At 43.8% G+C, this 15549-nt stretch overlaps 1 protein-coding gene across 2 annotated transcripts; it reads left to right on the top strand.

Annotated features, from left to right (window-relative positions):
* The first annotated feature begins 845 nt into the window (after positions 1–845).
* On the top strand, positions 846–11932 carry LOC127488693 (serine/threonine-protein kinase MARK2-like). Of its 2 annotated transcripts, none has more exons than XM_070064917.1 (2): positions 846–3176; positions 5258–11932. In XM_070064917.1, exon 2 carries the CDS (start codon positions 5328–5330, stop codon positions 7206–7208), a length of 1881 nt encoding a protein of 626 aa, XP_069921018.1. In that variant the 5' UTR covers positions 846–3176; positions 5258–5327; the 3' UTR covers positions 7209–11932. The 2 variants fall into 2 exon arrangements, with proteins under 2 accessions (XP_069921018.1, XP_069921019.1); XM_070064918.1 differs by having other exon boundaries at positions 846–3059.
* Positions 11933–15549: the final 3617 nt, after the last annotated feature.

The following is a 15549-nucleotide window of genomic DNA, read 5'->3' on the forward strand; positions in this document are numbered from 1 at the left end:
CCATAGCAGAGAGCTGAATGGGAAATGGAGTTGCCGGGACTTGAACTCCCCCATGTGGGATGCTGGCACTGCAAACGGTGGCTTTACCCACTAAGCCACTGTGCAGGCCCTGAAGGTCTTTAAATTTTTTTGTGTGGGTCTTTGATTTCTTATATCAGTGTTATATTACTATTTCCATTGTAGAATTCTTTCACATTCTTGGTTAAATTTATTCCAGGATATTTCATTTTATTCATTTTAACTGTTAAGAATGGGATTGTTCTTATAATTACTATCTCAGCAGCTTCATTATTGATTTATAAAAGTGCTTTTGATTTCTGCATGTTGATTTTGTGTTCTACAACTTTACTGAATTTGTTGAAATAGTATCAGTAATAATATCAGTTGTAACAGTATTTTACTGGAGTCTTTAAGCTTCTCTAAATATGTAGAATAATATCACCTGCAAACATGGATGATTTCACTTCCTACTTTCCCATTTGCATGCATTCTTTCTTTTTCCATTTCTGTGGTTAAAATTTTCAGTACTTTACTGAATAAAATTGGTGAGAGTGTATATCCTCTTTTTCCAGACCTTAGAAGTATCGCCATTTTCTTCACCAAACTGTCTATTCTTAAAATTCAACTTTTACTCACTTATCAGATGAATAATTGTGTCTATTTGTTTAATTAATGTTAATAAGGTGGTTCATTTTTCAGACATTCATTCATTATTTAATTGTACATTAATTTGCCTCTATTTTGCATTCTCTTTTTTCTCATTTTTTATTGTTTTTTTTTATTTAGTAAATGTGAATTTCCAAATGCAACTTTTGTATTGTTGTGGCTCCCCCCCAACCTCCCTCCCTCCTGCGGCCCTTCCCTCTCCCGCTCCCTCTCCCATCCTGCCCTTCATTGAGTTTCATTTTCAATTACCTTCATATACACAAGATCAACTTAGTATACACTAAGCAAGGATTTCAACAGGCTGCACTCACACAACCACACAAGGTATAGGGCATTGTTCGACTAGTAGTGTTGTTTTTAAGTTTCATAGTAAAACACATTAAGGACAGAGATCCTACGTGGGGAGCCTGTACTCAGTGACTCCTGTTGTTGATTTAACAATTGGCACTCATATTTATGATGTCAGCAATCACCCGAGACTCTTGCTATGAGCTGTCTAGGCTATGGAAGCCCCTTGAGTTCACCAACTCTGAACTTGTTTAGCCAAGGCCATATCACAGTGGGGGTTCCTTCCTCCCTTCAGAGAAAGGCACCTCCCTCCTTGATGACCTGTTCCTTGAAGAGGTTTTAACTATAGGTTCTGCATTAACATCCCAAGAGGAACTTTCCTAAACCGCAAACTTCATTGTATCATTCCATAGCCCCACAATTTATTGAATCCTTAAAGCACACATAGAGAGATGCCGGCAGCAGAGTGCAGCTTAATGTGGTGCACGTAGAGGGATGCACCTCAACATGAGACCCAGGATGAGGGACTTTCTGCAAGGACTTTGGAGGGGTCCATTCACTCTTCCACCTTGTGAGGACACTTCAAAAAGGGGCCACCTTTTTCCTAATGTTTGCATGTTGAACTCAGTCATACTGGTGTGTTTAAAGGGGTACAATGCTCCCTTTCAACTCTTACACATATGGTAAATAGCAGGCCTCCAGCCTTCCCTTTCATTATCAATTTTTTGAAGAGGGCACCAACATAGAAGCAGAAAGTGAGCCCTTTCAATTACTGGATCTGCTGGTCCTCAATTTTACTCTCCCCAGCCTTGAGAACAGTGTGAAAATTTTCAAATACCCAAGACAAGGTCTTGTTACAATAGCAAAAAAGCACTGACATCTCTGGGAATGTCTTGCTTTTCTCCCTACAATTTGAAACATAGCTTTGCAGGCTACAGATTCCTCAGTTTGTGATTTTTGTATTGCCTTCTGCACTGCACCACATCAGCCCACTGCCTTGTGGTCCTCCAGGGATTCCGATGAGCAATCTGCTCATGAACATAGGGGAAGTGATGGAAGACACCTCCCTCTCAGCTCTACAGATATGAACAATGCACCAAGATGTCACGGGCAACAGAACATTTTGTGGTAGTGTCATGATGCCGGGAAAGTGATCCCATCATGTTGAGACCTATCACTCAGATGTTACAGAGGAAGGAAAGGCTATTTGGGGTGTAGACTTTAGGAGGTAATTGGAACATTCTACATGTGCTAATTTTGCAAAAAATAAATATCAATTCCTATCAATAACCTAAGCAAAGATCTTTTGGGGGTACTTCCTCTTTAATCAAATGGACAGATACTCCTGGAAACTGCCGTGGAGTATCACCAACTGTGATTGGTCCATTTCTTGCTCTGACATTGGAAGGCACACTGTGATGTCATTCCAACTGCCTGTTTGAATCCCTGGCTGGGTGGAGGATTTTGTCCGTTTTTTCCAGGAAGCAGTTGGATGCTGACCGGCGAGACTTGGACAAAGCTACGTGTTTTTCCATATTTTGTTGTTTTTGCTGTTTTGTCTATTTCTTGTTAGTGTGTTGTTTATTTTGTTCTTTTATTATTCTGTTCATTTTGTCCTCTCCCTTCCCCCACAATCTTTTACTTCTTATCTGTGCATTTTTATTTTATTTAACTATCTCCTCATTTCTCTCTTGATTTCTCTTGTCATTTCTTCTATTTATTTTCTGTTTTCATTTTCTAATTCTTTAATTCTTGTGTATCTCACCTTCTTTTTCTCATCTGTAATCACTTTCTTTACATAGGAGTATTAGTATTGTAAGTTTAGTTATAAGAGTTGGTGTTTTACTTTCTGTGACAGTTTTCCATGTTTCTGTTTTGTCACTTTTGATTATTTTGTTTGAATCACTGATTAGTATAGTGTAATTCATATATAGTGTTTGTTCAAAATATTAGCATAGTGAATAGAATTAATCTTAATAATTAGTGTACTTCATATACTGTTTTTTTGTTATGCCCAGATATGCCCAAGATATTATTTGATATGCCCAAGAAGTTATCAGCAACCCATCACACTAAAATCCAAAAGCAAGGTTTTTATTAAAAAGGTAAAAGCCGCAACAGGGACCTCATCCAACCAACCGGCGCAGCGGAGGAAGGAGGAAAGGCCCAGGTCTTTGTTTGGGGACACTTTTAAAGGGGAGATACATCAACAAGGGCTTAAGGTGCGGGGCCTTTTCTGATTGGGCAGGGTAGGGGGGGTTTCTATTTGGCTTGGGCTCAGGAAGTTACCTCATTTGGTAGTCTCTACTGAGCTGCCCTTGGTCTGCTGAGCTAGCTGTCCTTGGTAAGCTTTGATATCTCCGTAATGCCTGAATGCCTGCTTGTACAAGGACTCGGGTCTGCTATGGGAAACAGAGGCTGCTTTTTATTGTTTCAAAATAGAGTCACTTTGGCTCTTCAGTTTTGTCTGTTCTTTTTAGTGCTGTTTCTTTTGTTCTTTTTTTTGTTTTGTTTTCCCTCTTTTCTTCCCCACAAATTTTTGCTTTTTATCTGTGTGTATTTTATTTAAAAATCTCATTTCTTTTTTCATTTCTCTTGTTGTGTTCATAATATCACATAGTGAATTAGAATTGGTCTTATTGATTAGTACAGTGAAGTTCATATACAGTTTTTTGTCTACTTGTTCTTTAAGAGCTTTATTTTTTTATTTTTTATTGTTAGTTTTCTCCAACTCAATTTTTTTTCTTTTTATCTCTGTGTATTTAATTTAAATATCTTTTCTTTTTCTTGTTATATTAGTAATATGAGTATAGTGAATAGAATTAATCTGTAGTACAGTAAAGTAGTGTTACCTCTTAGTTCACTTATTCATTTGTTTCTTTCATTTTATTTATTTATTATTATTATCATGTTTATTTCATTCATTTGTTTTTGTTATGTCACTTTTGATTATTGTGTTTGACTCACTGATTAGTATAGTGTAATTCACATATAGTGTTTGTTCGAAATATTAGCATAGTGAATAGAATTAATCTTAATAATTAGTGTAGTTCATATCCTGTTTTTTTATCTGTTCTTTTTAGTGCTGTTTATTTTGTTAGTTTTTTGTTTTTCCTCTTTTCTCCCCCACAAATTTTTGCTTTTTATCTGTGTGTATTTTATTTAAAATATCATTTCTTTTTGATTTCTCTTATCACTTCTTCAATTATTTTCTGTTTTCATTTTCTAATTAATTCTTGTGTATCTCACCTTTTTAATTATTTCTCATCTATAATCACTTTATTTACATAGGAGGATTAGTATTATAAGTTTAGTTATAAGAATTGGTGCTTTACTTTCTGTTATGGTTTTCCATGTTTTTGTTTTGTCGCTTGATTATTTTGTTTGATTCACTGATTAGTATCGTGTAATTCATATATAGTGTTTCTTCAAAATATTAGCATAGTGAATAGAATTAATCTTAATAATTAGTGTAGTTCATATACTGTTGTTTTGTCTTTTCTTTTCAGTACTGTTTATTTTGTTCTTTTTTTCTTTTTGATTTTTCCTCTTTTCTCCCCCTCAAATTTTTGCTTTTTTTTTTTTTTTTATTTTTTTGACAGGCAGAGTGGACAGTGTGAGAGAGACAGAGAGAGAAAGGTCTTCCTTTGCCGTTGGTTCACCCTCCAATGGCCGCCGCTGCAGCCGGCGCACCGCGCTGATCCGATGGCAGGAGCCAGGATCCAGGTGCTTTTTCCTGGTCTCCCATGGGGTGCAGGGCCCAAGCACCTGGGCCATCCTCCACTGCACTCCCTGGCCATAGCAGAGAGCTGGCCTGGAAGAGGGGCAACCGGGACAGAATCCGGCACCCCGACCGGGACTAGAACCCGGTGTGCCGGCGCCGCAAGGTGGAGGATTAGCCTATTGAGCCACGGCGCCGGCCCAAATTTTTGCTTTTTTATCTGTGTGTACTTTATTTAAAAATCTCATTTTTTTGTTGTGTTCATAATATCACATAGTGAATTAGAATTGGTCTTATTGATTAGTACAGTGAAGTTCATATACAGTTTTTTTGTCTATTTGTTCTTTAAGAGCTTTATTTTTTAATTTTTATGTTAGTTTTCCTCCCCCAACTCAATTTTTTATCTCTTTATATCTCTGTGTATTTAATTTAAATATCTTTTCTTTTTCTCTTTTTCTTGTTATATTAGTAATATGCGTATAGTGAATAGAATTAGTCTGTAGTATAGTAAATGTAGTGTTACCTGTTAGTAGTATTAACATATTGACTTATTCATTTGTTTCTTTCTCATTGGATTGCCAGGTCACCGTAGGTGCTGTAGGAGACTAGCTAGTGTTACTCCCAGTACACTAGACACAAAGATACCCCCACAATGAGTGGTGACAGATCCTCACACACAGAGGAGGAGGTGTTCCGGGGATATGAGGTCCTCAGAACCCTTGGCAAGGGCAGCTTTGGCAAGGTGAAGCTGGCCCGCCATATGGAGAGTGGGACCATGTTGGCTGTGAAGATCATTGCCAGAGGGCATGGGGATTCCTCCGAGTTCCCACAGGCAAGGGTAGAAGCAGAGATTATGAATTCTCTGCATCACCCTCACATTGTCAAGCTAATGCAGGTAGACTACACTGCAGAAAAAGCCTACCTGTTCATGGAATATATTAGCGTGGGGGACCTTGGAAAGTTAGTGGCAGTGCGCGGTCACCTGCAGGAACAAGAGGCGTGTTGGTACTTCAGTCAGACCCTAGAAGCTGTGGAATACTGCCATAAGCAGCACATTGTCCACAGAGATATAAAATTAGAAAATCTCCTTGTGGACAGAAACATGTGCATTAAGCTAATTGACTTTGGCTTAAGCCAAAAGCTGAATGAAGGTCAACAACTCAGTTCATTGTGTGGCAGCCTTCAATACTGTGCCCCAGAAGAATTCTTAGGTAAGGAATTCGATGGGTACAAGGCGGACGTGTGGAGCCTGGGCGTGCTCCTATACACCATGGTGAAAGGGTGGCTGCCCTTTGAAGGGGAGAGCTTTGCCTGCCTGAAGGAAGCCATCCTGGCTGGCTCTTACCTAGTCCCCTCCTCTATAAGCGGGGAACTGGAGCAGCTGCTGGACTGGCTGATGACCTACGACCCTGCTGAGAGGCCCACAGTGGCAGATGCTATGGGCCACAAGTGGCTCAGCATGGAGCAGAAAGGGCCCAAACTGAGTGAGGACACAGCTGAACAGTCTGTGAGTTCAACCGAGGACGAGGACCTCAGTGACAGTGTGGAGAGCCTGAGCTCTCAGGAGGGCCTCAGAGAACAGGACGGCCCCCTGTGGGCCCAGCTAAAGGCTGACCTCAGAGGAGGAGGAAGTGAAATTTACATGGGGCTCCCAGGTCCTTCGCATGTTACTGAAGGTCTGAAATACCTCTCAGGCCTTCTCTTCCAGCTGGGCCGTGAGGAGGAGGATGGCTGCTTGTCCCCTGCTCTGAGCTGGGGGAAATCCCAGGAGGGCTTCCGTGGAGCAGCAAGACCTGAGCTCACTGAAGTGGAGCTTCTAGCATCTCCGGAGGATGCTGAGGCCCAAAACTACCTGGTGGAGCTGGGCTTTCAGCTGAGCCATAAAGCAGCCTCCCTGACACCCAGTCTCCAAGCCAGCGCCATGTCCCCAGTGCTGCCCGAAGGTGACCAGTCGTCAGGGCTAAATGCCTGCCACGGAGCCCGCAGGATGGACGGTTCCCCACCTGGCATGATGATGATCCACACTCCATGCCCAGTCCTCAGGTACAACAGCCCCGTGTCCTCTGTGTCCACTCTCAACACCAGCAGCAATGAGGCCCACAGGTCAGATAGTCCCCACCCTGTCATAAGGAGGAGGACCTACATTCCTGGGCCAGTCCTCAGCTACAACAGCTCCTTGTCCTCCATAGCCACCATCAGCATCACCAGCAGTGAGGCTGAGAAGACAGATGGTCCCCAACCTGGGATAAGGAGGAAGACCTACATTCCCTGGCCAGTCCTCCGGTACAACAGCCCCGTGTCTTCCATATCCACTCTCAGCTCCAACAGCAGTGAGGACCACTTAGCAGACAGGAGCTGTTCCCAGAGAGTGGCAGAGAACGAGAGCCTCCCAGAAAATCAACAGGACGAGGAGGCAGGGACCTCGCCTGCTAAAGCTGACAAGAGCAAGGGCCGCCGGGGGGTCTGCAGGAGGATGGTGAACTGCCTTCTGCGGGTGTGTTGTATCCTGCCAGACCCAGAGGAAGACCTCTGAATTCAGTGGAGAAAGGTGGCCCCGTAGCTTCATTCACTGGAAATCCCAAGAGGAAGTTATGATCCCTGGCTGGCAGGAGGGATTGTGGGGAGGCAGTAAGATATAACAGGCAGGGAGTGAAGGCAATGGGTCTCATAGGAGGAGCTAGGATCAGGTGTCAGACCAGACCACATCACAAGGTCCTGTGTCTCACGTGCTTAGCAGCTGATCAGGTGAGCATAACCTGATTTCAGTGGTCAGGTCAGTGCATTTCTCGGTTGTCACATGGTTCAAGTAGTCAGCAGAATAACATTTTTATTGGTTAGCCTCCATAACCATATGCTAGCCACCAGAAAAACAGACACCTGATATTGAAACGCTGTAGTGAATGTATCCACGTATAAGGACTTACTATAGAAGCTCCTTTAGAAGAGGCATAACATACTGGGGCACAGTGCCAGCCTCAGGGACCTTTCTCTATCTGGATTCTGAGGACAGAGTCACACTGTGTGCATTCAGCAGGACTTACCAAGAACCGTATGCATAAACATCTCCCTGATTCTATAAAAAGTAGAAAAAAGGAACAAAGAGACCAGGCCCTGGGACTTCCAAGAGCTGTACAAACCTTGCCTTCACTGGGCAAGTAACTCCCACATTCTGAGCCCTGGTTACTACTAAAAAAGTTTGGGAGGAGGCTGGCTCTGAAAAGTCCTTGTGACACAGTGAGGTCTGGAGTTTCTGGGATGACAAATCCAGCCATGTGCTTGCTCAGGGAAACCCTGCTTGGATGCATCCATCCCCAGGTACGTGTGGAAGATAAGCCTGCCTTCTAGCATGAATGTACTGGACTCTCAGGTTATACTCAAATAGTCTCCCATCCTGTTTTGGGATGTGTGCAGGGGCCACTGGCTGCTTGGGGGATGATTGGCAGCTGCTGGCCCCAGTGGCCCACTTAGGTATATGATGTCTGGGGTCACTGTCAAGTCCAGCCTAGTATTGGCAGCTATAGTCAAATTGAGTAATTTTGGTCTGCATTGATAGATATTGGGTGGAGATTCTTTTACCTTTTAAATCATTCTAATAAAACAAAACACAAATGTTACTATTTTAACCCTTTTCAAGTATACAGTACAGTGGCATGAAGAGCATTCACAGGGTTGTGTGCACATCACCAACACTCCTCCACATGAAACACTCCCCATCCCCCTCCCCAGCCTCTGGCACCCCCAGGTCTACTCCTGTCTCAATGAATGGGACAACTCTATCTCAAGTATTATGCAGTATTTGCTCTCTCATTAAAATTTCATTGTATTTGCTCTTTGAGAGGCAGAGAGACAGGCAGAGCTCCCATCAGCTGGTTCACTCCTTGCAGGCCTGTAATGGTGAGTACTGGACTAGGCTGAAGCCAGGAGTGGGAAATCAGTTCAGGCCTCTCAAGTGCATGGAATGAAGCCAATCACATGAGCCATCAGCTGCTACTTCCCTGTCTGCAACAGCAGAAAGTTGGAGTCAGGAGCCAGAGCTGAGAGTGAAACCCAGTAACTGACATGGTATGCAAGCATCTTAACTGCCTGCCCTTGGTGTTTGTCTTTCTGTGGCTGGCTTGTAGTATCCAGTCCTCAGGATTCATGCTTGCAGTAGCAAGTGTCAGAATATCCTGCCTTTGAAAGGCTGAATAATACTCTGTGGTTCAGTTGGACCACATTGTTTTTCCACACTCATTTTCTTTGGATGGTCCCATGGGTTGTTTGCATATTGGGGTAATGTGAATAATGCTACTGTGAACATGGGTACAAATTACTCCTTGAGCCCCTGTCTTCAATTCTTTTATTATATATGTGCTTACATATTTGAAAGACACAGTGACTGAAAGAGATCTCTGCCTCACTCCCCAGATGGCCACTACAGTGAAGGCAGGCCAGGATAAAGCCAGGAGCCCTGCACTCCATCTAGGTCTCCCACATAGTTGACAGAGGCCAAGGACTGGAGCCATAATCTGTTGCCTTCCCATGAGTGTTAGCAGGAAGCTGAATTGAAAGCCTATTAGCCAAGACTGGAACCAGACACTCCAGTATGGGATGTGGACCTCCCAAGTGGCAGTTTAATTGGCTACACCACAACACCCACCCTGTTTCCAATTCTTGGAGTCATATGCCTAGATATATATACACCTAGATGTATACATACCTAGATGGACTACTTGATAATTCCATGTTTAAAAATTTGGGTGGCAGTTCTCTTTTGTGGTGTAGCAGGTTAAGCCACCACTTGGAACACCCACACTCCATATTGGAGTCAGTTCATGTTCCAGCTGCTCTACTTCCAATCCAGCTCCCCGCTAATGCATCTGGGAAAGGCATGAAGGTTGTCTCAAGTACTTGGGCCCCTGTCACCTACATGGGAAACTCAGAAGTTCCTGCCTCTGGCCTGGCCCAGCTTGTCTGTTCTGGTCATTCGGGAGGTGAAGCAGTAGATGGAGGAGTCTCTCTCTTGTCCCTGTCTCTGTCACTCTCCTCCCACTCCCTGCCACAGGCTTTGCCTTTCAAATCAATAAATCTTTTTTTTTTTTGGTTATAAGGAAATACCTTATATTTATTTTTAATTTTAAAAAATATTAATTTGAAAGGCAAATGTACAGAGGCAAAAGCAGAGAGTGAAAGGGAGACTGAGAGAGAGAGAGAGAGGTATCTTCCATCTTCTCCTGCACTCCCCAAATGCTCACAACAGCCATGGCTGGGCCAGGCTGAAGCCCAGAACTTGGAGCTCCATTCTGGTCCCTCAAGGGAGTGAAAAGAACTCAAGTATGTGAGCCTTCACCTGCTGCCTTCCAGGGTGCACATGAGCAGAAAGATGGACTGGGGACCTTAACTTAGTCTAGAGTCCAGGCACTTGGATGTGGATGCAGACCTCCCAAGTAGTGTTTTAGCTGCTTGGCCCATTTGCCTGCCACAATGTTTAATTATTTGGTGAACTGCATCCCATAGCTTTCTGTTTTATGTTTGTTAGGGGCACATCCCAGGTCCTACAAACTCAAGGGTGGGGGGTTGAAAAAGTGATGGGACAAAGCATGTAGCCAGGTTCAGACCATGGAGCTGGAAGTCACTGAGCCCTTGCCCCCTGCAGTTCTAGCCTACTTGTCCACCAAACAACCCTTCCTGGGACACGTCTCCTTTCCCTGTGATCTGAGGGTGAGGGGCCAAGTGAGTAGCCACTTACCTTCTGACCTCATACACCAGCAACACTGGGAAAAGCAAGCTCTTCAGCTGGAGACCAGGACAGAAGGAGGTGCTGCCTCTCCCATTCCCCTCCCCCAGCTGTTTATGCTGCTGGCCACTCCCCACCTATGCTCATGCATGTGTGTTCTTTCTCCTTTTAATAAACATCATCATTCTGGGCAGTTTATATGTGCCTGTACTTAGAATGCCTCTCTAAATAGAAGGTACAGACCTGGAATACACATTCAGCCCCACTTTCTCCACTTCTTATGGGTGAGCCAGCCAGGTGTGTGAGAAAGCCCAACAGGGAACTGAAAATGCAACAGTGGTAAGTGGAATTTAATTTGTCCCTGTCTCAGCTGTACTAAGCTTTTACCTCCTTGTGAAAATTCAAAAGTGTCTCCCTCAGTCTCACTGCTGTTGATCTCAGGCAGATCTGTTAAGATGCAGTTGTGGGCACCTTGTTCCTAAGTTATAGCATTAGGGGATGAAAGGCGGCTATGAGATGTCTTAGTAAGGAGGATCTGGACAGAGAAATGGGAAGAGAGTGGGCCAGTTTGTGGCCTTGTGCCCAAATTCTTTGTTTCTAGTGTGTAGTATGTTTTTAAAATTTTAGATTCATTCTCGCTGCTGAAAAACCTGGAACTTGCATTTAGTTTCTACTGGATGCAATACACCTGGCTGAAAAGTTTGGTCTTAAGATTTTGAATCATGGTGCTTTCCTTATTAAGATGGGCAGATGGGCCAAACAACTCACCTTGTGCTAGCAAACTTCTCTTCATCTGACTGGCGTGGTCCTCAAAACAGGTGTGCAGTGTATATGTGCCACACCCCCTGTCAGCAGGCGGTACTTCCTAACATGGCAGGAGTTCCTCATCAGGAGCCGAGGGAGCGATTTTGCCAACCATGGAAGCCTCAAGTGTGGCTTCAGCTTTTTGGTGGAAGATGGAAATGGGCCCCACTTGACCATGGTGGACCCCATAGCTAGTGCAAGCCATGTACCTAGTCAGCAGCACTACAATTCTTCTTAGCTTTATGCTGGTTTCTGCCACCCTGGAATACACACCCAGGTATGGGTTTCAATGCTACCTGAGGTCACAAGCTCTAGATATGCTGGTCCTAGCCCCAGAGAATGTCCAGGGCACAGAAGCTTCAGGGCTTACAAACTCTAGCAGCTGGTCTTCAGGCATAGGCTGTGTTATTTTTACAACCCAGGAGCTTTTCCTCCTGGAATGAGGAACAGTGCCCCACTAGAGATGGGTTTCTTGCAGAGATGACATCCCATAAGTTCATGTTGGATGCTGGGAAAATGCCCCACTATACATGTGTTTGCTGCCAAGTGGGTTGGCACCATTGAGAAAGCAGCAGCACTCTTCACATGGCCAGATTATGTAAGGCATGTTCATTCAAACAATTTAATAGGGGCATTGAGTAATGAAGATGCCCTTAGATAAAGATCAACCCACAGGGGCCCTGGAGGCAGGCTGCTTAAAACTGAGAACCTCAAATTGGGGTATAAAAACATTGTAATGTATCCAATACAACTAGTACAAGGGATCTGAATCACATGTATAAGCATAACAGGGCTTGTGGAGAGCCATTATCACTTTTGGCTTCTCAGGTTCTACAGAAACTTCAGCTGTATATGATTCCTCATTCATCCCTGTGGACTCACTCCTAAGGGTACAGTTTTAAAAAACCTCTAGAAAATCAAGATACAAAGCGGTTTACTGACAGCAGTAGTTGCATGAAGTAAGGAGTTAAAAAGGCAGGTTATGCCATGGTGGGTCTTACTCAAGTGATAGAATCTCAGACATTGCCATCTAGAACTTGATTGAAAAAGGCCAAACTTACTGCTTTAACTATAGCCTTGCAATGAGGAAGAGCTAATGAGTTAAAATGTACGGGCTCCAGTTTGTTTTCCTTGAGTTCCATGCACATGGAGCAATTTGGAAAGGAAGAGCCCTCCTGACTGCAAAGAACTCTCCCATTAAATAAGGAGAAGAGATATTGGCTCTCCTTCAGGAGCACTGGAGTCTTTAGAAAGTGGTTGTCATTCACTGCAGGGGACACAAGAAGACAGATAGCCATGCTATTCAGGGAAATGTGCTAGCAGATAAGGCAGCAAAAGTCACTGCTGCACAGCAGTTCTAGAAATAGCTTTACTACCTGAGCTTTTTGGTCACTAAATATCCTCACTACACGAGCCCTGTCATAGAATGTTCTCCTCAACCAGGCTACACGAAGGATGCCAGTGGAGGTGGCCGTTCAGTCATAAGGCCATGTGCTGAATGGAGGATTATTAATATATGACTCTCACTGTTTTGGAAGAGGCGGTTTAATGCCACGAGTTCCTTGGGTGTTTGGAGGGTAAAGGCTGCATATTGTCATAAAGACAATACCTCAGCATGTAGTGACTGCTTTAGGTTTTTCTTATCTCCATGCCCCTTGGAGACCTTAGTCATCATATAAACTCAAAAAGCTAGTCATATTCTTAAGATAATCTTGGCTAAGCTTTGCCAAGAGACCTCAGAAACATGGCTTAAATTCTTACCTATTGCCCTCAGGATCAAAGTGGCACCTAAGGCTGCCTGACTAAAATGCTATATAAAAAGGTCTTCTTCACCTCTGACACTCTCTTTGACTCAGGGATACAGGATCAGATAAAAGTTTATTATTAATCTTTTTCCTATACAAGAGGCTAATGGACTGTGGTAATAAAATTCTCACAGTGCCAGGTCCCAAAAGTCATGACAGCCTGTCCCCAGGAGACCAAGGCTTAAGAGACACTTGCACCAAAGACTCTAACTCTGATCAGTAGCAGCCTAAATGAAAGGGGTCCTACCAGGTGCTTCCCAGCACTCCTACTGAAGTCAAATTCAGGGCATCCCAAGCTGGGTACCTTTGTCAAGGATCTCAGTTCTACCTCTTTAGTCTTCACAGGTGCACACAGAGAACAAGTCTGCTCACTCTTGTGAATGCGTTGAAGATCTCGAATACATCTTCAAAGGGCAAAAGGGTGAGTAAAATCTTTGCTTTTTTCATATTGAACCTGCTACATTTAATAGCCCACATGTTTTACCTATCTTATTCTCTCAGGAGGCTGCCGTTGTGAGGAAAACTCCATAGTTCTTGTAGTATGATAGTAGGAGATCCTGCTAGGCCATAGAGAACCATTTAAAAATCTGTTCATTGTGTGGGCCAAACTAGAGCCTACACTTCAGGCCAGATTTTACAGCAATTGCTTGAGTCCGTGGGTGCTCTAAGACAGTCATGGACAACTAGCTGGCCATAAAATGCATACTGGCAAAATTAGGAGCATGTGCAGTGATTAATGGAACTGCGGCATCTGCTCTAACAGTTGTATATTCACTGAAAAGGATACTAGCAGTCTTTATGGCTATGCTAGATGGTTTTATAATCTGGGCAAAGACAATCTATCAATGCCCATGTTTTGGGAAACAGTGGAATATACTCCTATCTTGAAGGGGATTCAACTTGAAATTTATCTTTTTTCCAATTATGCTCATCCTGATTGACAAACTTTTCTGTTTCAGAATTTGACAGCTTCTCAAAATGATGATGACCATGCAGGGCAACAGCGATTGGCCGTGACAGATGAAAATTTTCCAGCTCATGAGATGGATCAATTAGATAAGAAGAGGTTTCCGAACCCTGGATAGGTAGGGACAACGCCCCTGGCCAGCAGGAAGTAGCTACAGAAGACGGATCATCATCCTTCAGCACCCCCTTAAGATTAAGGGTCGGAAATCTCTGCGGGGGGGATGAGATGGGATAAGGCAGGTAGCTAGGTTAGGGCCACAGAGCTGGAAGTCCCAAGTCAGAAGCCCTCACCCCATGTAATTCTATCCTACTTGTCCAATAAACTGCCCCTTAATGGGCATGTTTCCTTCTGGGTGGGACACGTGCCATGTGAATAGCCACCACACTTCTACCTCAAAAGCAGCCAGCACTGGAAGAAGTGTGTCCTGCTCTTGGGAGACGGATGCTGAGGTGCTCTCTCCACTCCTCTCCCATCCGTTTTCTCCTTCTGGCCCACTCCCCACCCATGCTCATGTTTCCTTACTTTATCATCCCTTAAATAAATGTTATCATTTTGTGTACTGTACATGTTTCTGTGTTTCAAATGCTTCTCTCAGTAGAAGACCCCACTTCAGGGTTAAGGTTCCATTTGCAACAGAAGGATCCCATATCAGAGGGCCAGTTCAAGTCCTGGCTACACCACTTCCTATGCAGTTCCCTATTGAAGCACACTCTGGGAAGGTAGCAGGTGATGGCCAAAGAGCTTGGGTCCCTACCATGTGGGAAAGACAGATGGAATTCTGGGATCTTAGCTTCATCTTGGCCCAACATCAGCAATTTTGTCTGTGTGGGGAGTGAACCAGTGAATGGAAAATGTGTGTGTTTGTGTGTGTGTGTGTTAGAGAGAGAGAGAGAGAGAATGAGGGAGAGAAAGAGAGAGAGAGAAAGACTCTGCCTTTCATATAAATAACAACAAATATTTAAAAAAAAACAGATTGTACCAGGAGGTGGGGATCAACAGTGGCTATCTAAGAGCCTGTCTATACAATTCACGCCATGAATGAACCTAGAATGTTCTGTGTGGCACCTGAAACATGTAAACCATACAAGCAGGAACAAACTCTTTGAACAAGGTGCCCACCAATAGGTTTTCTGTCTAATTTAATGGGGATATTGAGGCTCAGTGGTGAAGTGAGTTGACATTGGTAAGATGCTGCTACCAGTGAAGCAAAATTGAGAACCTGCGCCCATCTCACTCTAAATGCAGGCTTTTTCCTTTGCACCTCCCTTCTCTGATTCTCATTAGAGTGGTGTGAGAGACACACTTGGGGGTGGGCATTTGGCTTAGCGGTTAAGACACTGCTTGGGACATGCATGTCCCATATTGGAGTCCTCGGTTTGAATCCTGGCTCTGCCTCCAATCCTAGGTTCCTGCTAGTGCACACCTCGGCAAGTAGCAGATGATGCTCAACAACCTGGGAAACACAGATGGAGTTCCAGGCTCCTGGGTGTTGCCTGCCATGGCCTGGATCTTACAGGCATTGGAGATTGAGCCAGCAGTTGGAAGATATCTATGTCTCCCTTTCTAATAATAATAATAAATG

This window comes from Oryctolagus cuniculus, chromosome 19 (genome assembly GCF_964237555.1).
Source record: "Oryctolagus cuniculus chromosome 19, mOryCun1.1, whole genome shotgun sequence".
NCBI classification, from domain to species: Eukaryota; Metazoa; Chordata; class Mammalia; order Lagomorpha; family Leporidae; genus Oryctolagus; species Oryctolagus cuniculus.